This window comes from Choloepus didactylus, chromosome 21 (genome assembly GCF_015220235.1).
Source record: "Choloepus didactylus isolate mChoDid1 chromosome 21, mChoDid1.pri, whole genome shotgun sequence".
NCBI lineage: Eukaryota > Metazoa > Chordata > Mammalia > Pilosa > Megalonychidae > Choloepus > Choloepus didactylus.
In genome coordinates, this window is record NC_051327.1 from 31468699 (window position 1) to 31488609 (window position 19911).

Consider the following 19911-nt stretch of genomic DNA (forward strand, 5'->3'; position numbering starts at 1 on the left):
CAGTCCCAGAGGCATCGGGCAGGGTTTGTCCCTTCATTCAATCACCTTGTAGCCCTTGTCTGCCACCATTGCTGTACATCGTCTGACTTTATAAAGAGTGCTCATGCTTGGGCTACTTTTAAAGAATGCTGATTCCTGGGTCTCATCCCCAGAGATTGATTTAATGGGGGGGGTGCCCCCCCCAAGGGGTGGCTCCCTAGGTGATTCCCATAGCCAGTCAGGGATGAGGACCACTAGTTTAGAAAGACTTGCAGGGTTTGCTTTCCTGACCTGGGCCCTCAGGGCCTGGGCTGCCTATGGTGATTGCTTCGGGTTCTTCCCGCTTGCTCTCCAGAGTGTTACCTGTGGTCTTGTGTGATCTTGCCCAAGTAGGCAGGTCATGAGGTGGGTTTGTCGGTCTCAATGGTCTGTATGATATTCTGATTACCATAAGTACATTATGAGTTTTCAGAGAATTATAATGTCTTCAAAATGCTAAAGCTGCACGTAATTGTGTGTGTGTGGAGAAAGGCCTTCAAATCTTGTAGGTTTGTTGAAACTTAATTTTTTTTGTACCGTATATATATGTACATACACACATATATATCTGCATATGGAAATTCTGTGTCATGGTTTAGTTGATCGAGTTCTGGGCATTGGCTTTAGTGAACGGCCTCTGAATTGACCCCTGTGCCAGATGCCTCATGATTGCTTTGACTCAGATTTTCTTTTATGTGAGTGTTTTAAATCTCAGGATGAACAAAGACAGTCGCTGGATGTACTATGGCTGGAGAATATTGATCACAGGTGAACTTCATCTGGGCCAAGGGCCCCACAGGGAAGGCTGGGATGAGGATTTTATTAACAGATGTTCTTTCTGATTGCTCTTGGGCCTGTGGGTGAGTGGGAGGGTGTGGGGGTGTATGTGCACTAATGGGCATTCCTGTCTGATGTGAACCAGGCCGCCCGTGCTGCCGAGGGAGAGAGCACACAGAAGTTCTTCACCCAGGGTATCAACGGCCTCCTGTTCGAGTGAGTACCTCGTTGTGTGTCGGCCATCACCATGCCTGGGTTGAGCAGGCCAGGGGAGTAGGGATGGAGGCTGGGTAGAGAGTAACAAATGGAACAACATAAAGGTGACCACCCAAGGAGGTAACAGAAGAAGCAGATTAATGTGTGTGTGGTTTTTTTTTTTCATTGTTCTACCTTTTTAAAAAGGGACACTAAACATGTATCTCCAGGAAATGAAAGCCTGTATTAGTCTCAGCAGTGGGCGTTGTCAGAGCACTGTACATGACAGCAATGGACAGGGCCTGTTGGGAATGGGCTCTGGGCAAGTATGAGAAGGGGAGAGAAGGAAATGCTGTGTATCTGTCTCTGAGCCCCCAGACCATGGGTGAGGACTGGGTGCAGCCTCGGGGGAGCCTGTCCTGTGGGGCTCCCCTCAGGGTCCCTGGTCACTCTCATTTCCTCACCATCCTGTAGCACTTTCCCCAAATACCTGACCCTCCAAGCTGCACTTTGTATCCAGTTTTGCCAGCTTTTCTCCCAGTTGCACCAAGGTGTAGAGGGAGCTTGTTGCTCAACAACTGAGGATTTTGCACATGTGAGAACACTTGCCAAGGCCCAGGAGTGTTCTAGCACGTGACCTCACCTGGTGAGGATCTATATGGGCCTCTTGGATAAGGAGGCTTAGGCTGCGGAGAGCTCCTGAGGATCAGCGCAGATGAGAGGTTTGCGTCAGCAAGGAACCTGCTTGAGTGTGCCAAATATGGAAAGCTCAGGGGATTCAAGATAAATATTTCTCTGCTCGTCTAGATAGGGAAACTGGTGAGGATTTCCTTGACTTCATAATCACACATAGAACTGGGACTGGAAAAAAACGGTGGTAGAAAATATTTCCTGTTGACCTCGAATAACTCATTACTTTCCATTTTGAAGGCTTTTTTCACTTTTTCACTTCTGAAATGTGGTACTTTACATCAGATCAGAGCTTGTTCTCTTGGGCTCTGTTTTCTTGCTTCCTTTGACTTGGTCTTGTCTTTGACATGAGAGAGCCGTGACCCACCTCACCCAACCAAGCTCATCAGGTTTGGGAGTTCTGTTTGCTTGCTGATTGTTGAAGGCCTGCTGCATTGGCCACCCAGTTTCAGTGTGTGACCCACCAAGTGATGTTTGACCTGCTTTGGCTCCTGCCTCTCTTCTCCATGGTCGGATGACCTCATGATGAGAGATGTTGCCGGCAGCTGCAGGCTGTTTGCTGACTTTGTTCTCTCCTTCAGCATAGAGGTGCAGACTCGGGAGCTGAGCAGCCAAATCCGCTCTGGAGTATATGCCTATCTCGCTTCGTTCCTACCTTGCAGCAAGGACACTCTGGTCAAACGGGCTCGGAAACTTCATCTCTATGAGCAGGTGGGCGGCCTTGGCTCTGGGGCCCACCTAAGGGGTGGGGGTGGGGCTGAGTCGTCATAGATGCCACACATGCTGCAGCTCCGCCTCAGCTCATAACTCTCATGGCATGTCCTTAAGATGGGAAGTGGAATTAACGCTCTCTGCAGGGCGGGCGTCTGAAGGAACCTCTCCAGAAGCTGAAAGAAGCCATTGGCAGGGCGATGCCAGAGCAGATGGCCAAGTACCAGGACGAATGCCAGGCACACACACAAGCAAAGGTTGCTAAGTAAGTGTTTCCTGTCACTCTTGCCGGCATTATCCTGTTCTCTTCTCTCTCGTTCTCTCTACACATCTCAGCCTTACATTTCCAAATGCTACTCTTGGCTCTTTGTCATTTTCACCTTCTCATCTCAGAAGATCCATTGACTGGGAGGTGGGGGGAAACAAACAGTTCTCCTATAGCCTTCGGGGTCCCACATGATTCTCTCTGCCTGGTAGGATGCTGGAAGAGGAGAAAGACAAGGAGCAGAGAGAACGGATTTGTTCTGACGAGGAAGAAGATGAAGAAAAGGGGGGCAGGCGGCTCATGGGACCCCGGAAGAAATTCCAATGGAACGATGAGATCAGGTGTGTCCAAACTGGGACCTTGCCTCCTTGGAGGGTTTATGGGGCCAGTGTCTGAGCAGGTCCCCATATTCCTAATGAAGGTCAGAGTCATTCACTTTAATTGGGGCTGCTGAAAGCACATGATTGAAACCTCAAAGAAGCATTTGGACAGTTTGAAGTTTCTGATTTCTGCTGCTTCTTCAGGGAGCTGCTCTGCCAAGTGGTGAAATTAAAACTGGAGAGCTATGATCTGGAGAGGAGCAAGGCACAGTCTTTGGAGGACTACGTGAAGGCGTTTCTAGACACCGAAGTCAAACCTTTGTGGCCCAAAGGCTGGATGCAGGCCAGGTGAGGATGGCAAACCGCTGGCGCCTGGACGGGGCATGGTGAGGAGCCGGGGCACTGTGCTCACACATTGGGGAGGATTTGAGTGCTGCTTCTGTGCTAGCCAGCAGGTCCCTGCCTAATCGATTTGACTCTGAGCCCCCCAGAAGTATTTGGGGGTATACTGGTACCTGTAAAGAGGTTTTCATCCTTTAGAAGGGGAACTTGTCTATGGGGTTTGTCTTTATCATGCTTTATCCTGCTTCAGTTCGAGGTTGGCTGCATGCTCTTCCCCCCTGGATACACACTTCCTGTTTGGAATCATGGCTCCTGCTGGAAGCTGAGGGGCACATTCCCCTCGGGAACATCTTAATGTTCCCTTAGAAATCTGATTTGCAGGTAGCATGGCTAAGTCCTTACTGGAGTTAAGTGCAGCAGGACTCAGAGGCTCTTTGTATTATGTAGCTTCCCACAAGTAGAAGATGTCTGCAGTACACAGGACAGGGAAGATTTGCTTGAGCTGGTTTCTTGATTGGGCCTGACTCATCTGTGGTTTGCACAAATCATAGAGCCTTTTCTTGTCTCAGTGTCCCTTCTTAAAATGGAATTGCTCTTTTCTCCTATAGTTAGGTAGTGAGGGGGTATAAAGAAAATTTTTGCCGAGTTTCTCTGGGAAAAGACATGCTGTTGGTCGCTCCGCGTTTTACTCTTAGGAACAGATGAGAAAAATGGGCAATAAGGAACGTACTATTGCCTTTAGGGAAACAAACAAAAAATATTCTGTGATCAAGTTCAGGGGCAGAGCCCTAGTTTTTCTTAGTAAAAACTAACTTCTTGGCTTGTGGCTTGCCAATGCAGCCCCTTTTGGTCTTCTCCCCATTGATTAGGCTGACCAGGCAGTTAACACTTCCTGGGTGATAGCCACTGCATCCTGGGGATGGTAGAGCAGCTCTGGAAGCAGTCCCTGCCTTCAGGGGCACACACAAACTGCCCAGTGTTCCTTGGTTCTTTCAGGACTCTGTTCAAGGAGAGCAGACGAGGCCACGGGCACCTGACATCAATCCTGTGAGTGTCTCAGTGTTTTCACTTCTTGGGACTGTTCTTGCTTGTATCTCCCCTGGATAGGCTCTAAACCTTTTCTCTGTTCCTTCTTTTGAACAGGACCAAGAAGAAAGTAATGGTCCCTTCAAAGATCAAAGTGAAGGTGAGTTGGCCCACTCAGGTCTAACTCATCTGTGCCATTTGTCTTCACTCATCTCTCTCCAGCCCAGCCCATGAAACCTCCTGAGTGACCGCGGCAGCTCCTGAGCTTTGCAGGGTCTGGAGCGCAGCTTTTCAGCATGGCCCCCTTGAGGTTGCCCCACAAAGCAGCCTGGCCCATGGCAGGGCACAGGGCCTGGGGTTGGCAGGGTGGAGACCCGAGCTGAGCTAACTAGCCCCCTCCAGCCCCAGTTGCACAGAGTCGTGCCCACCTGGCTCAGTGCCTGGGGTCACTGGGGATAATAGAGCAAGGTCTTCATGACAGCTGTCTGGGAATGAAGAGCCCTTGCTGATGTGAAGGTATTATGCTGGGATGATAGTCTTTTTAAGAAAAAAGTACACTCTTAGTCAATTACAATTAAATCTGGAGCTACAATGGAAAGGAAAGGTTGCTTTATTGAGTTTACATGGCAAAAGTGGAAGGAAGTGTAGTGGCTGGGGACACAAGTGGAGACTGAAAACCACCTTAGACGCTGATTGAATCTCTCAAGGTGGTAGAAACAGCTCTTTCACCAAAACGCTTACCAGTTCAGGAGGCTTGCGGTGTCCTTAACGGCACAGAAAAGCAAAGTGGGGGAGTAAGAGTCACGGGTTGTTTATTCTTAAGTCTCATTCAAGCGCCACCTGTGTCTCAGACAAGTTGCTTGAAGTACTTGGGATACAGCAGTGACGAGATTGATGAGCTCCCCTCCCATGGAAAAGACTTTTGAACCCAGACTGGAAAGACAGTGTTGGGGAAAACGGAAGAGAAAAAGAAAGCTAATTTAAGGCAGTTCGCAGGCTGCACATTATTTCCTGGCTGCAGGCAGCAGCCCTCTGAGAGTGAGTAGGCAGAGCGGCTCTGGGCTCAAGCCTTGTGCGTTTTCAGACACAGAGGAATAGTTTCCCTGTGGGTGTATGTGTACTTAGCAACAAAGCGTGCTTTGGTCTCCCAGCTCCGGCCAGCTGGGCAGGCATGGGGGAGAAGGGGGTATACATTGCAGCATTTGAAAGTCAAAGTAGGCCTTGCACTTATCTCTTCCATCCCTTGCCGTATAATTATACAGGAAGGCCCAATCTGGGGAATGTGTGTTTTTCTCATGTTTACATCCCCAAAACAGGGCCAACGTTGGCATCTGTGGACATGTCTCAACGTCAGCATTTCTGCTTTCCTTTAGGAATCATCCACTAAGCCTGATAAAAAGGTTTCCATCCCATCGGGCCAGATCAGTGGCCCTGTGGCTTTGCCTTCAGAACATCAGGGAGGAGGCCTGAGCATCGGGGCCCCAAGCAGGGAGCTCTCATCACAGGCCCCTGGCAGCCTCACCAGTCCTGCTCCCATCCACCTGGAGGACTCGCTGGACGAAGACTTAATCCAGAGTTCAGCCTCCTCGTTGGAAGCCGTGTCCAAGGAGCTGGCTGCGTTGAACAGCAGAACAAGTGGGGGCTCTGAGTTCACATCGCCTCTGCCCTCAAAAGTACCTGTAGAAAAAGCCGCAGGTCTTACATGTACAGAAGAAAAAAGGAACTTTCCAAAGCCCAACCCTTCTGCTCCACCACCCTCTAGCTCCTTGCAGTCACCCCTCAATTTTCTGGCTGAACAGGCTCTGGCACTGGGGCAGTCCTCTCAGGAGAAAAAAACAGAGAGTTCTGGCTACAAAGAGCTGTGCTGTCAGGCTCCCGTCAGTAAGAGCCTGCCGGAGGTGCACCAGCCCAAGGCAAAGCACCACAGCTTGCCACGGACGCCTCACGGACCCCAGGTGGCAGCTCCAGCCCCTGGCCCCCAAGTTAAAGCCCTTCACGCAGGCGCTCAACAGCAGAAGAGCTTCACTGCCCCAGCCCCGCTTGCCAGTAAGCTCCAAGGCCCCAAGGCTCCCACTCCGCAGTGTCATCGTTCTCTCCTCCAGCTGGTAAAGACGGCCACCAAAGGCCAGGGCTTCCATCCCTCCACGTCAGCCTCTTCGGGGGCCACGCCAGTCCCCAGCAGCGGCTCCCATAAGAACCCAGCCTCCTCCTCCGCTCCCCTGAGCCATGCAGCAAAACAGCATGCGGCCAGCGCTTCAGGACCACCCTACAGGAACAGTCCCTTTGCCAGCTCACTCTCCAAACACGGGGCTTCTTCGGGCAACTCTCCCTCCGGAGGGGTGCCAGTCCAGGGCTCTGCTTCCGGGAACCTGCTCCCAGGTGTGCAGCCTTCCTCTGCAGGACAGCCCACCACCCGGCCCAGCCCAAGCTCAGCAGTGAAAAAGCCACCTGTTTCCCAGAAGCTGACGCTGGTGGCACCTCCGGGGGGTCCAAATGGAGATTCTGGTGGGGGGACCCAGGGAGTGGCAAAGTTGCTGACCTCCTCACTGAAGCCCACCTTGGTGAGCAGCGTGACGTCATCTACCTCCTTACCAGTGAGTACCCCGGCAGAGCAGCACCCTCTGGGCCCTGGAGAGCAGGGCTGCTTATCACCCTGACTTGAGAAGGAGATCTGAAAACGAACGTCAGGTAGGAGCAGTGAGCTCAGAAAGGAGGAGGAGGACCGGGCCCCCTGTTTTCAGGTCCGTCCTCTTCCAGGGACAGGAGTCCTGGGATAGCCTGAGACTGCCCCTCAGGATGAAGTGCAGAGTGGAAGGGTGAGGAGGCAGCTATCTGCAGGGAGGGGTGAGTTTGTGCATCGAGTGAACAGCAGGGCTTTCCTTTTGGAACCTCTTACCTGTCCACCTCTCCAAACAGGTGAAACGGAAATTTTATTACCTGTAAGGTCATCACCTATGTGGAGACTTTCACATCCCAGGAGTATCATCACCTTCTAAGAGTGATTGGTTGTCGTCTCCCCCGTTCCCCACCCCCCATTTATTAGAGAAGTTGTGGGTTTACAGAGCATTCATGTATAAAATACAGGATTCCCATATACCATCCCACCACCAACAGCTTGCGTTGGTGTAGAGCATTTACAATTGATGGTAGCACATTTTTATAATCGTACTGTTAAAGTCCATGGTTTAAGTTAGGTTCACTGTGTAGTGTAATTCCATGGATTTTTTTTTTTTTTAATTTTCTATTACCATATATACAATTTAACATTTCCCCTTTTAATCATACTCAGATGTATATATTTCAGTGCTAATTGTCACCGTCCATTTCATGATTGGATTTTAAAGGAAGCTGCAGGTCTTACACAGGTGATCTGACAGATTCCAGCTGTTAATGAGTCTGGCCTGGGGGTGATTACCATAAGTTTAGGGGAAATGGAAGGGAGCTTTTTCTTTCCTTTTTTTCCCCCAATATGAAAAACAGCTAAATGGTTACAAAGACAAAACTATAGAAAGGTATGTTGGGAGAAGTCTCAGTTCCCTCTGCCATGTTCCTGCCACCCATGTAAGTGACTATTTTCATTAGTTTTTGATTTATTTTTCCTTTTTGTCTTGTAAAGCAAAGATTAATAATTAGATGTTCTGTGCATATATACGCATCTGTTTATAAACGTGTACATTCACATGTATGTATATATGTACTTTTGTGTATACCTATATATAATGTTTTCTTTCTTACACAAAGCAGTTATATTTAACACCCTGCTTTTAACATGAACAGTGTAGCCCGGAAACCATTCCGTGTTAGTTCATGGAAACTGTCCTCATGCCTTTCTTTGGCTGCCGAGTAGGAGGGCGCCTCTGTAAGAGGAAATCAGTGCGTGTGTGTCTGTCCCCATGCTGGGTACTCACAGGCTTGCTTTGTGAGTGAGTCGTGAACACTTCTGGAGCTCTGACCCCTTTGCTGTGTTTTCCTCCCCAGAAAGGAACCAGTGGGGCTGTGCTGCTGACCAGCTCCTCTCCCTTAAACCTGCTGTCTCCTTCCTACAAGTCCAGCAGCCCAAAGCTGCCTGGGGCCATGAACTCGAACTCTCTGGGCATTATAGCCCCTGTCCCATTTCCTCTCCACGTGCTCTCCTTCAGTGCTGACTCCTCTGCCAAAGCAGGGGTCTCCAAGGACGCCATCGTCACAGGGCCTGCCCCTGGGACTTTCCACCATGGCCTCAGCCACAGTAAGTGCTCCTCTCCTTTTCTTGTCACTTCAGAGGCACAGGAGGACAATCTCTAAGCCTTGGTTGATGGGTTCTTCTGTTGTGTGTACTGTGGTTTATATGTTTGTATGTCTGCTGTGTGACCATGGGGACATTTTCTGGGAACCATGCTCAGTGCCCTTCCCTTTGGGCTTTTTAACCCAGAACTGGTCCAGTAGGTTGTCGGGGACTATTGACTACAGAGCTGCTCTTGTGTTCCTGTCTTCAATGTGTGTGTTTTGTTCTTTTCTCCCCGTCCTTTCTCTGTTTCTCTCTTAGGTCTTCTGGCTGGCTTGCACCCCAGCCCGCACCACGCAGCGCCTCTCCCACACGCTGCCTTGTCCACCCATATCCCGCAGAGTCTGCCAGGTAATTGTCTGATGGCCAGTCGTCACCTGCACCATGCGCCACTCCCCTGCACCTGTTAGATGCCTTGTCTGGTGCCAGATATTTCAATGTCTTCAACTTGTCATCCCTGTGTGTCCTCTTTGCTTGTCCTTTGAGTCTCTGGCTTTGTGTGCAGAGAGAATGATAAAAGGCTCCACCACTTTGAAGCCTCCCCTGGTCCCCCACCTTGGGACTGCCAGTGGGTCAGCCTTACTTCTTTAGATTGTCCCCCTGTGGGATCAGAGGTTGCTGGTACAGGGAGATGTGGTGGCCTGTGTGAGAGGCAGGAGCCTCCACTTCTCCTTTTCATTTTAATTTAGTGATGTGTTTCTTTCTTCCAAGGGCCAGCTGGGGCATTGCAAAGCCTTTAAATTCATGCTGGTATCCCCTCCATATAGTGCCAGTTTAGGGAGGCTCTCCAGACTTTGTTTAAATCAAGAGAAAATCCAAAGAGCAGAGAGATCACAGCAGTGGGCTTTAAGGCAGGACATTTGACTCTGATGTTAGCATATATCCCAGGGAAGAGCAGCTTTAAATTCAGTTCAGATGAGATTCGGGAGCATGGCCAGGATTTGGTCAGTGCTCCCTTTTTTTCTCGTTTCTTCTCTCTGTGGACCAGTGGTTTTGAGGAGTAGTGAGCCTCTGACAGCTCTGGGTTTGGACCTTTCGATAGCATGTGAGAAGAGCGCAGGTGCTCGGGCTGGTTCCCTCAGGCCGAGTGGATCCACCTTGCCCTGGAGCCTTGACTCTTGTGTTGACACTTCCCCTTGTGGCATTGTGGTGCTAAGCCTTGTGTTCTCTTGGTTTTGACCTGCCCTTCTCACTACCCTAGACCTGCTCTAAAATTGACCAGGGAGGCCACGTGGGTCAGGTTAGAGATGGCTGAAGGAAGCCAGCCTGTGGGGAGCCCTGGGGACTTGTGCCCAGTGGGGATGAAAGGCCTGCAGGGTGGCACACAGTAGCCACAATGTCTCTTGAGCCCGGTTTTCAGTCCCCTTACTAGGTGTGGGCTCCTCGGTGCACAGGTCTGAGGCTGAAGCATCTGTCATGGCCGAGAGAGGCCATCTTGGTGACTTAACTCCTGTTGGGTGAGACGAGATCTGGAAGTCCTAGATGGAAGTTTTGCTTCTTCAGAGAGACTGAGGCTCAGCCTATATCAATTGTTCCTCTTTACTCCGGAGAGGCAGTAAAATGCAGTGGGTTCACTCCACTAACCCGCGGCCACCGCTCTAGTTATCGAGGGGATTACAGAGCCACTTAGATGAGAACTTGGTTATGTTGGAAAGAGATTGTGCTGCATCTGCTTGCTTTGGGGAACATTACTCTTTCAAGCAGAGAAACCCGGCTGTCGGTCTTTGTGATTTTCGGGGAGGGTGGGGGGAGGAAGGAGATTGTTTTACGATTTCTTTCCTGTTTGTTTTTCCTCTGGGTGTTAAAAGGCTATCAGAAAAGCAGTGATGCCAAAACAGGTTTTCCAAGTAAGCTTTTCTTCTCTTCTTTATCTAAATAGACTTCAGGTTGTGAGATTAAATCCAGTGGTTATAAACAAAAAGCTGTCTGCTCATTTCAGCCATGTGATGTGTGTCTGCTTTGCTCGCCTTCCTTTCCTGTATGGACTTAGAACACTAGTGCTTCCGCAGTCCCGTCTCTGCAGGGCCTGAGGCCCTTTGCAGGAAGAGTAGCCACTGCTGCCTTGAGCTCAGGGTGTCACCAGGCCTCCCCATGGAGTCCTGGCCTGCCGCAGGATGGTTACTTGTGGCTGGAGAATTAAAGTAGCCCAAGTTGCATAGCAGAGTCACTGTTCCCAGGAACATTATACTCAGCGGCTACCTGCCTTCACAGCGCCTGGTGTGTCCCGTGTATGTCGAAGTATGCTACATGTAGCAGTGTGCTCAAATAACCAATCAAAAGTGCTTTGGCTTATTTGAGTCTCAGAACACTCAGTGCTCGGGGGCTTTTGCTATTTAAGAATTGATCCCCTTGAGGTTTGGCTATTGCTGCCTTAAGGGAATCTGAGATCCTAAAAGACTTATGTCCTGTTTTTGCTTATTCTTTTCCAGATGCTTCTCAGCTTCATGGGAAAGGGCCCAGTGTACCACGGAAATTGTGACCCCTCTGGAAGAAAGGCTCGACTGACTCGGGTCTGGGTGGAGGCTGGACACGGAGGCTCAGATGCTGATCTTCACTGTGCTCTTGGTGCCGGTTGGCTTTCTTCTGGAGAAGGCGTGAGTTTGAGTGGAGTGTTTCTTGGCACTTCTGATGTGCCTCAACTAGGGAGCAGCCCCGTGCTGCTCAGGAGGCACTTCCTTACCTGGTGCTCCGCACCTTGCGGCTCTGTTGCTGGACAATCGTCAGAAGGGCAGCTCTGGGACAGGGACACTGGGCTGTGATGGGGGAGGAGGGGAGCAGCGTGGTGTGGTAGCGCGTACCCTTGTGTTTTCAATCTGCCTGACCCCTTATCTGGTCAGGGTATCTCACGGCCCTTCTGGCCACAGTGTGACCCCCGGCTGTGAGCCCAGCAGGACAAGAGCCGCAGCTGGGAGACCAGTCTTGTCCCTTTGAAAAAATATCAAGAACACCTAACGGGTGTTCATTGTGGGGAGCCAGTTTCTCCTCTGAACATGACAATGAAGCTCTTTTAGGGAAGAGATCTTTGTAGATTCAACAGTTGTGATAGGATTTTTAAAAACACTTATTTTTGGCTCAGTTTTCATCATTACCATTAAACGCATTGGATAGAATGGGACTGTTCTTCGCACGTCGTATTGCAGGAAGACATAATTCCAGTGCCTTTGTGGTGGAGCAGCATTAGACAGCACGTCCGTTTCAGCCCTCTGTGTGTCAGAGGAAGACCTTTTTTAAAGATATGTCTGTATTTAAGACATAGCCAGTTTTGAGTTTTTTACAGTTGCACACTATAATCTGTGCTGTCCTGACTTGAGGGTCATCTGGGCCCTGAAAACCCAGTTCCCAAGTCAGCCGGGGCCCCAGTTTTGTTTTCCCAGAGTTTATGCAGGTAGACTCCAGAGCCCCAAAGCCCTTCTTCATCTCTTTGTGAGCAATGGATCCAAGGGGTTCCAGGTCATGGAGAGACATTCCGGTTTGTTCTATTCTTAGAAATCATTCTTAGAGCTGCAGTAACAGGCCTCCGTGGAGCGCCTGCTGTGTGGAAACAGGCCTTGATGCCCAGGGTCTGTGTTAACTTAGGGTGACATGCAGACAAGCTCGGAACATGGATCAGAGACTGAGAGTGTTGTTCCAGAGCTCCCAGATCACCAAGCCACTCACACTCGGCTGGTGGCTATTTCTCAAGGACTTGGGAGCATTTGCCTGCTCCTGTGAAGTCTGTGCCGTGAGGTATGCTTGAACTGGCTGCTCCAGCTAAGTTTTTTCAAATACAAGATGAGTAAACAGCTTCCTCAGAATGTATGCCTGTGTGAAGACACTGACAGCTCTTTTGGTTACTGACTCACAGGGTACAATGCTCAGTAACTGCTAATTCGTGTAGAGGTTTGCTGGCTGTCTCTGTTTCCCTCTAGGGGACCAAGACCATCTCCAGCTATTCAGCCAGGACTCTGCTCTGACATCTTTTTTATGTAAGAACCAATAAGTGTTTCACATTGGGCTAAGTGGATTCCTTATCCTTTTATTATATATATTTTTTGCAACTTGGATTTCCAGTTTGTTTACAGAATAGTATTAGGTAGTAGCAAAAGAGCCAAAGAAGAGGTTTGTATGGCTGAGCGCAAAGCCGAGCGGGGCCATCCGTGAGTGCCGAGCGGCGGGGACTCCCCAGGCTTCTCTCCTGTAAGCACCCCAGGCACCAGACCAGTCCTCTCCTTTCCCCCGTGCTCCCTCTGCCTACCCACCACTGAGGGTGCAGCTGAAGCAGATACCCTCATTTTTAGGAATCTAGTGATGCCTCTTGCCTCAGGGAAATGTTTCTTTGATGGGGAGTTTGAGATTTCTTTTTCTTGTTCATGCTTTATTTGTGGTCACGAGAGAGTGAGTGATTAAACAGCCATGGCAAAGCAGAACGTCAGGCCACGGCTGCAGCGGAGGGTGGGGTGGAGGGGGCTCCGAGCCTGGGGGCTGCTGTGGGGATCTCCTGGGTGCAGCAGAGTCCCCAAGCACTTCCTGGGGGGGGTGGCCGTTTCTCCGGTGTGAAAGGGGGTGTGGCTTTTGTGCAGCTACTATGTTGGTGTTGGGGGGTGGTGTGGAAACTGTTAAGTCTTGTATAAAGCAACTCAATAAATTGTTTTGAGGTTTCCAAAACACTTTTTCTCATCCTTTCCTTTTTACCACGTTTGCAAGTAATTCTTCCTCCCATGGGAGCTAGTATAATTTCCATTTTGGCTGAAAAGCGAGAGAGAGTGGGGAAATAAGCCTCATGTGCAAACGAGTTTTTCAAAAAACACACCATGAAATTAGAGTGAAGCCACCAGGTTTTTATTGTCATGCTATAAATAAAGTTCTCCATTACTTCCCATTCTCCTGCATATAATAAGAGCTAGAGCCAGAAGTTCATTTGGTGAAAATCAACTGTTTTGTATACCTAAACAGCAAGGAGATAAGCAAGACTTTCGTAAGGCACTGAATGAAACCAAGTTAACAACAATACAATCCACTATTAACAAACTTTAGTTTCAGAACCGTGAAACACTCGGATGGTGCATTTTCCTGGGATGTCTAGTGACGGCTTTCATTCTTCACCAAGGGCCAGATCCTGGGCTGGTTTTGTTGAGCCTTCCCTGGCACGCAGCCCAGACCTGTCCCCCAAGCTGGGCACCTAGGAGGCAGCCTCTGATGGAAACCGGGGGGAGTGGGAATGCAGGTTGGTGGTCCCCACGGCTCAGTCCTGATGAACAGAAAGGTACGTGGAAAGAAGGCCCTTTTGCCCTAGTTTCACTGTCTGGCACACGAAGGCCCGTGCTGCATTGGGTGGGCCTGTCTTGGTCATCTTAGGCTTTTAGTGGTTTGGGGTTGGTCCCAGGCGTCACAAGGAGTCTGCTGACAGCAGCGTGCAAGGAAAGAAGAGAAGAAGGTGTTGCAGGTTGTAGAATCGCCCTTGAGCCAGTGCCCGCTCCGCTTGTGTGTGAGGTGGACTCTGAGCAGCCTGGCAGGGAGGACACGGATAAAATGCTCAGCTCTGCCCAGATGAGGAGACTGCACAAGGGCCAGGGAACAGAAGACACCCAGGAGGACATTGCGTAAGAGAGCGCCAGCATCTGCTTCCAAGAGGAGCCTGTAGAAGGGCTGAGCCTATTTCTGCCCAGAAACCAAGACCGCCAGCTCCTGGATGGACATGTCCTTGTTGACGTAGCACTCGTACTGGGCAGGGGTCAGCCGCCCCTTCTTTAAGGCCTCTTCAATGGAGAACTTTCTGCCTGACTTCCTGTCATGTATCACTGAGGATTCCCCATTCGGACCCTTCACTGATATTTCCTCCCAGTCGCATTCCTGGTTTCTGAGTTTCACAAACATGCTCCAGTCGATGAGCCCAGCTCGGTGGGCCTCCTCTGGGGACAGCTCCCGGCCCGTGTCGGGGTCGATGACCACGATGGAGCGCCGCAGGTGGTTCTCGCGCTGCTCTCTCTTGACGGCCACGGAGCCCAGGCGCCTCTGCAGCTCGTCGATCTCGAGGTCTTTGTCCTTGGAGAGCCTCTTGAGGTCATCCAGTTCTCTTTCCAGGGACCACAGCCTGGAGTCCAGGCTGTTCCCTGAGCCAGCGGCGGCTGTGCTGCTCAGGTCTCGTGCGGCCATTGCTGCCATTTCAATTTCTGACTGGAGCCTTCTGGTCTCCAGCTGCAGGTGCTGCCGCTCCAGCTGCAGCTTGTGGTTTTCTTCCCTTAGGAAGTCCAGTTCTTTGGACGACTTGGAGTTGTGGAATTCCAGCTCCGATAATTTGGCTTCCAGCCGGCTCACCTCTGCGTCCAGCTCCCTCTTGCTCTGGCTCTCCTCCTCCAGGCTGCCCTTGAGTTTCTGAATCTCCTGCTCAGTGTCGCCCTTTTCTACCTGGACACTTTCGGAGAAGACCACTTTCTCCTTGACCTCCATCTTCTCCAGGTGGTGGAGCTTCTTTCTCAGGGTCTCAAGCTCGCTCTCCAGGACCTGTCGCCAGTGCTTTTCTTCCTCCAACTGGAGCTTGAGCAGGGAGTGCTCCCTGGCCTGCTGGGGGTCCTGCTGGAGCACCACCTTCTGCTTGAGGGTCACCTTCTCCCGGGCCTCCCCCTCCTCTTCCTCCAGCTCAGCCAGCCGGTGCTTCAGGCGCTGCACCTCCAGCTCGGCCTCCCGCCGTGCCTGCCGTTCGCGCTCCAGCTCCTCCAGCTGGCGCTCCAGCTCCCCTCGCCGCCGCTGCAGCCTGCGCAGCTCCCCGCGGAGGTGGTCAATCTGCCTGAGCTCGATGTCAATGCTCTCAGTGAAGGAGTCCACCTCAGCCCGCAGCCCGGGCTCCTCCTCATACCTGACCACCTCCTGCTGGACTACCTTTTCCCTCACCTGGGAAAGCTCCTCTTCTTTCTGTTTGATTTTCTCTTCCTGGGAAGCCCGCTCCCTCTCGAGATCCACTTGTTTCTTCTGTTCTTCCGATAGCTTTGCCCTCAGAGACTCCACTTCCTCTTTCGTTTGGGGATCTTCCTGGAATTGGAGGATCTCCTGGACCACCTCCTTGGTCTGTACCTGGGGCTTAGTGTCCCTCAAGGCCTGGATCTCTTGTTTTAGCTGGTAAATCTCCAAGTCACATCTTTCAATCAGCCTGGTTTTTTCGACGATCTCTTCCCTGAGCCGCTGAAGCTCTTTCTCCACCTCAGGGTCAGTCTTATACTTGATCACCTCTTTAGTCACTTCCTTGACTTCTACCTGGGGGCCTCGCTTCCTGAGTGCCTCCAGCTCACTCTGGTAGCTCCTCAGCTGCTCTTCAGCAGCCCTGAACTTCCTCTCCTGCTCTACAAGCTCCAGGCGCAGGTTGGCCCCCTCACTCTCTGCCTTGGGGTCCGGCCGGATGATCTCCCGTACTTTCTCTTGCACCACCACCTTGGCATTCTCCTCTTCCAAGGCTCGAATCTTTCGGAGGAGCTCATTTTTCTCTTTCTGGTTGGCACGAGCCTTGGCAGCCTCATCCTCATACTGGCGTTTGAGGTCACTGACCTCCCTTTCCGCAGCCTGGTCCTTCTCCACCTTGAGCACCTCCTTGACGGTGATCTTCCCCTCGGCCATGGCTCGCTCTTTCTCCAGCCTTTTAAGCTTGTCCTGCAGGAAGCTCAGCTCCTCCTCTTGCTTCTCCCTCAGTGTGCCCTCCTGCTGTTGGTCCTCCTGCAGCTGCCGGTACTCTGCCTCCAGCTGGGGATCGTTCTGCAGCTTCACCACCTCTTTCTCCGTGACCACCTCCTGTGCCCTGCTCCTTTCCTCAGCCAGGGCAGCAATGCGCTGCTGCAGCAGGGCCACCTCGGCTTCCCGGGTGCCCTTCTGCCGCCTCAGCTCCTCCAGCTCCTCCCTGAGCTGCAGGACCTCCTCTGCCTGGACACGGTCTGGCTCGATGCGCAGGACCTCCTTCACCATGTACTCCTGCCCGCCCGGCCTGCTCGCGTGCTCCAGCGTGCGCAGCCGTAGCGCCTCCAGCTCCTCCTGCAGCAGCTGGTTCTTGTGCTGCTCCTCAGCCAGGGTACGCTGCATCTGCTGGAGGCTCTCTTGCAGCGCGGGGTCTGGCACCTTCTTCAGCACCTCCTTCCTCACCACCGATTCCTGGGGCTTCTGATTCTGCAGGACCAGGATTTCCTCCTGGGCGCTTGCGACCTCCTTCTCCAGTTGCTGCCTCCGGTGGGTCTCCTCGTCCAGCTCCTTCTTCATCCTCCACGTCTCCTCCCCTTCGGGGCCCGGCTTGCTCCCCTGCAGCGTTTCACGGGTCACTTCTCCTTCTGACTGCTGGGGTGGAGAAAAGCGGACATGGTTACAGCAGACTCTTGCACAGGCCACTCCTCCCCGGTCAGAGCGGACCTGGCTCACTGGGAACGGGTCACACAGGCTGTCCCGTGATCCCCAGAGGATTCCCTCTGTGCCCGTTTCACAGCAGGTGAGTTCTAGGGTTACTTCTGAAAGTGGTAAAACAACTTGTTTAGATTTTTAAAACACATGTGGTAAAATGTTCTAAAACTACAGAAGAGTGAAGTGGAGCGGCCATCTCCCACCTCAGGTCCCGTCCCTAGGGCCGTCATGTCATCCTCTGAGACTTTACTGTACACACATCTGTTTAGTCTGTGCCATGTATGTATTTTTTCTGCACAATTGGTAGTCTCCTGTTCTGTATGTTGCTTATTTTAATTACTTAAAGAGATAATTCCACATTGGCACAGAGAACCTACTTCGTTACTTAACAGGTAGTTTTCCATGGTGCGGATGGACCCTAATTTATTTAACTGGCCCATTGCTGGTGGAAATACTCTGTTGCTTCCAGTTTCTTGCTCCTACAAACGACCTTTACTGAGCACCCAGTAAACAGCTATTGAACGGAACACGTGATTTACACCTGAGTCAGCAGAGGCGCTGGCCTGGGCAGCCGCACAGCTGCGGAGGGGCAGCAGCAGGGGCCGCCCCAGGCAGGCTCTCACCAAGCTCGATTACCTGGCTCAGCAGATTCAGAGCAAACTCCAGGTTCTGCAGCCTCTGTCTGTTGATAGCATTAACTTCAGTGAACTTGGCAGCAAGAGCAGCTTCCTGTGGAGATTTTTAGGAGAGCAGTCAGCAAACCGTAGATGAAGCAAGAAAGGGCTGAAAGCTTGGGACACAGTCTTTGAAGAGTCTGACATTCAGGTGTAGAGGGACAGCCTCTTGTGCATTCACACCAGGAGTTATACCAGAGCTTCATCTGGTGGAGAGAACTGGGTTTAGAGCCTGAAGACCCAGGTTTGAGCCCTGGCCCCAGGACTACCCGCTCCAAGGAGCTGATAGTGTTGGCCCTCTCTGTGTATTTGTCCACAGCTCTGGCCCAGATGCTTCCACCAGGCTGTGCTTCCAGGCGTATCAATGTCAGTGCCCCAGAACAAGCTCTTCTCCAAAACCTGTATGCACCTGACGGCCCTCAGCCCAGGGTCCCTATTGTGCATACAGTACTCCCTGGGGAGCAGGGGCTTGCCCTCCACCTCCCTACCAGAACGCCGCCGAGCTTACTTCTTCCTTCACTTTGGCCGCGGGAGACTGGAGCCTGGCTCTCTTGCTCACATGGCTGCCGTTCTCCAAGTCAAGAAGGGACTTCAGTTTCTCTGTTTCCAACTCATAGTCCTGGGTATGCAAAAGATATTGCAGAAGACAGACAAGAGCAGCTGAGAAGAGAGCCAAAGTTATGTCCTTTTCCCACTGCCCTGAGACCCAGCCTTTTTATGTGGCGCGCCCATTCTTTAAAAGCCATGCTGGGTTTCTAATCTGCTTTCTTCGTTTAATCTTGTGTCCTAAATCTTTGCGCACGTTGACACCACCTCATCTTTATATTGATGAGTTTGCTAACTTTATAATCCATCAAGTAGGTAAGATAATTTACCTACCCGTTCCTTTGCAGTTGGACATTTAGGATATTTCTATTTTATTTGTTTGCTTTGCTATTATAAGTAATGTAGTTACAACAATTTTGTTTATGCTGGCATTATTCTTCCTTTAAGGTAAATTGCCCCACAGAGTTTACTCGTTCAGAGTATGAAATCCTTTTATGGTTTTCAACCTAGTCCCATATTGTTTTCCAGAAGGGCTGTGCTGGTTGTGTCACCCCTGGCAGTGTGCAGTGTAATGCGCTACTGCTCAGCCCTGCCAGTGCTGCTGCTGGTAGTTTACCGAGTGTAAGGAGGTACCCTGCGATTTTATATTTTGGACAGTTTTGTGTCTCACCTTGACCGCTTGCTGGTACTGCTGAGAACTGGCATAGACTTTCTCTGCTTCCTGTTCCCTGCTTGCTATTTCATCCAGCAGGTTCTGTTAAACAACAGAAATTTTAAAAATAAAAATACATCCTCTTGATAAAGTAACTTGATTTCTTAGGCCCTGAAATTACCCTCCTGTAGCTTGAAGTACAACGAATGGCTTCCTTGGACACATCTGTTCATTAAAAAGGCAACTCCAAGGCCCTGGGGAGAAGGGCCGGGAAGAGGATCATCCTGAGTGCTCTGCAATGCGAGGCAGTTATTACATCTCACTCGGATTATCTTATCTAACCTCCAGAGTCCCAGGCCGTCGACTGGCCACTGCCTGCTCCCCTCCCCAGAAAGGGGCTCACTGGCCCCAGGCCCTCCCCTTGCTACTGCAGGCCTATAAAAGCACCACCAGTGCCTCACCTTCTGGTTCTTCAGCTTGGTCTCCACCTGGCTGAGGCTGTCTGTTTCTTGGGGCTCGTAACTGGGGACACTGGACAGGAACCGAGACACGTGCTCGTGGCCGCTGTGGTACTCCTCGTAGGCCGCCTGGGCGTCCCGGAGGCTCTGGGACCTGCGGAAGGAAGTCACCTGTCCTCAATTTTTTTAAAAAAGGAAAACAAAACAAATGGAATTTAACTGGAAATAACCTAAACCCAAAAGAGACTAGTTAAGTAAATTACGGAACATGAAGCTGGAGTGCTCCAAAGCCTCTGTAAAGAACGAGATAGGTCTATTTGTAGAATCTAAATAACCCATAAGTCAAAGGAGAAACTGCAAGAGAAGTTAGGAAATCTCTTGAATTCACTGACAATAAAAACATCAAAATGTGTCAGGTGCAGCTAAAACAGTGCTTAGAGGGAAATACAGCATTAAATGCTTATATTAGAAAAGAACTCTCAAACCAACAATCTAAGCTTCCACCTTTAAAAGAACAGATTAAACCCATTGTAAGCAGAAGGAAGGAAATGAGCAGGAATTGATGCAACGGAAAACAAAATTGATAAACCTCACACTGACTACTCACTCGGGACAACGGAGAAG

General features: G+C 50.9%; 2 protein-coding genes across 4 annotated transcripts in view; one reads left to right on the forward strand and one right to left on the reverse strand.

Annotated features, from left to right (window-relative positions):
• The window catches only part of UBN1 (ubinuclein 1), a 32302-nt gene extending 19139 nt beyond the window's left edge, over positions 1–13163 (forward strand). The window contains exons 8-18 of one of the 3 annotated variants that reach the window (XM_037815321.1): positions 941–1011; positions 2262–2391; positions 2538–2656; positions 2869–2997; positions 3181–3324; positions 4315–4365; positions 4462–4504; positions 5718–6938; positions 8323–8572; positions 8870–8959; positions 11038–13163. In XM_037815321.1, the coding sequence (XP_037671249.1) occupies positions 941–1011; positions 2262–2391; positions 2538–2656; positions 2869–2997; positions 3181–3324; positions 4315–4365; positions 4462–4504; positions 5718–6938; positions 8323–8572; positions 8870–8959; positions 11038–11087 (2298 nt within the window). In that variant the 3' untranslated portion in view covers positions 11088–13163. The remainder of the gene's footprint in view (positions 1–940; positions 1012–2261; positions 2392–2537; positions 2657–2868; positions 2998–3180; positions 3325–4314; positions 4366–4461; positions 4505–5717; positions 6939–8322; positions 8573–8869; positions 8960–11037) is intronic. The other 2 variants (XM_037815323.1, XM_037815322.1) reach the window with 2 other exon arrangements.
• A 241-nt stretch (positions 13164–13404) lies between these two features.
• The window catches only part of PPL (periplakin), a 42296-nt gene continuing 35789 nt past the window's right edge, over positions 13405–19911 (reverse strand). The window contains exons 18-22 of the mRNA XM_037815320.1: positions 19291–19441; positions 18848–18931; positions 18140–18250; positions 17594–17686; positions 13405–16897 (exon numbers count right to left, since the gene is read on the reverse strand). Coding sequence (XP_037671248.1) covers positions 14240–16897; positions 17594–17686; positions 18140–18250; positions 18848–18931; positions 19291–19441 — 3097 coding nt within the window. The 3' untranslated portion in view covers positions 13405–14239. The remainder of the gene's footprint in view (positions 16898–17593; positions 17687–18139; positions 18251–18847; positions 18932–19290; positions 19442–19911) is intronic.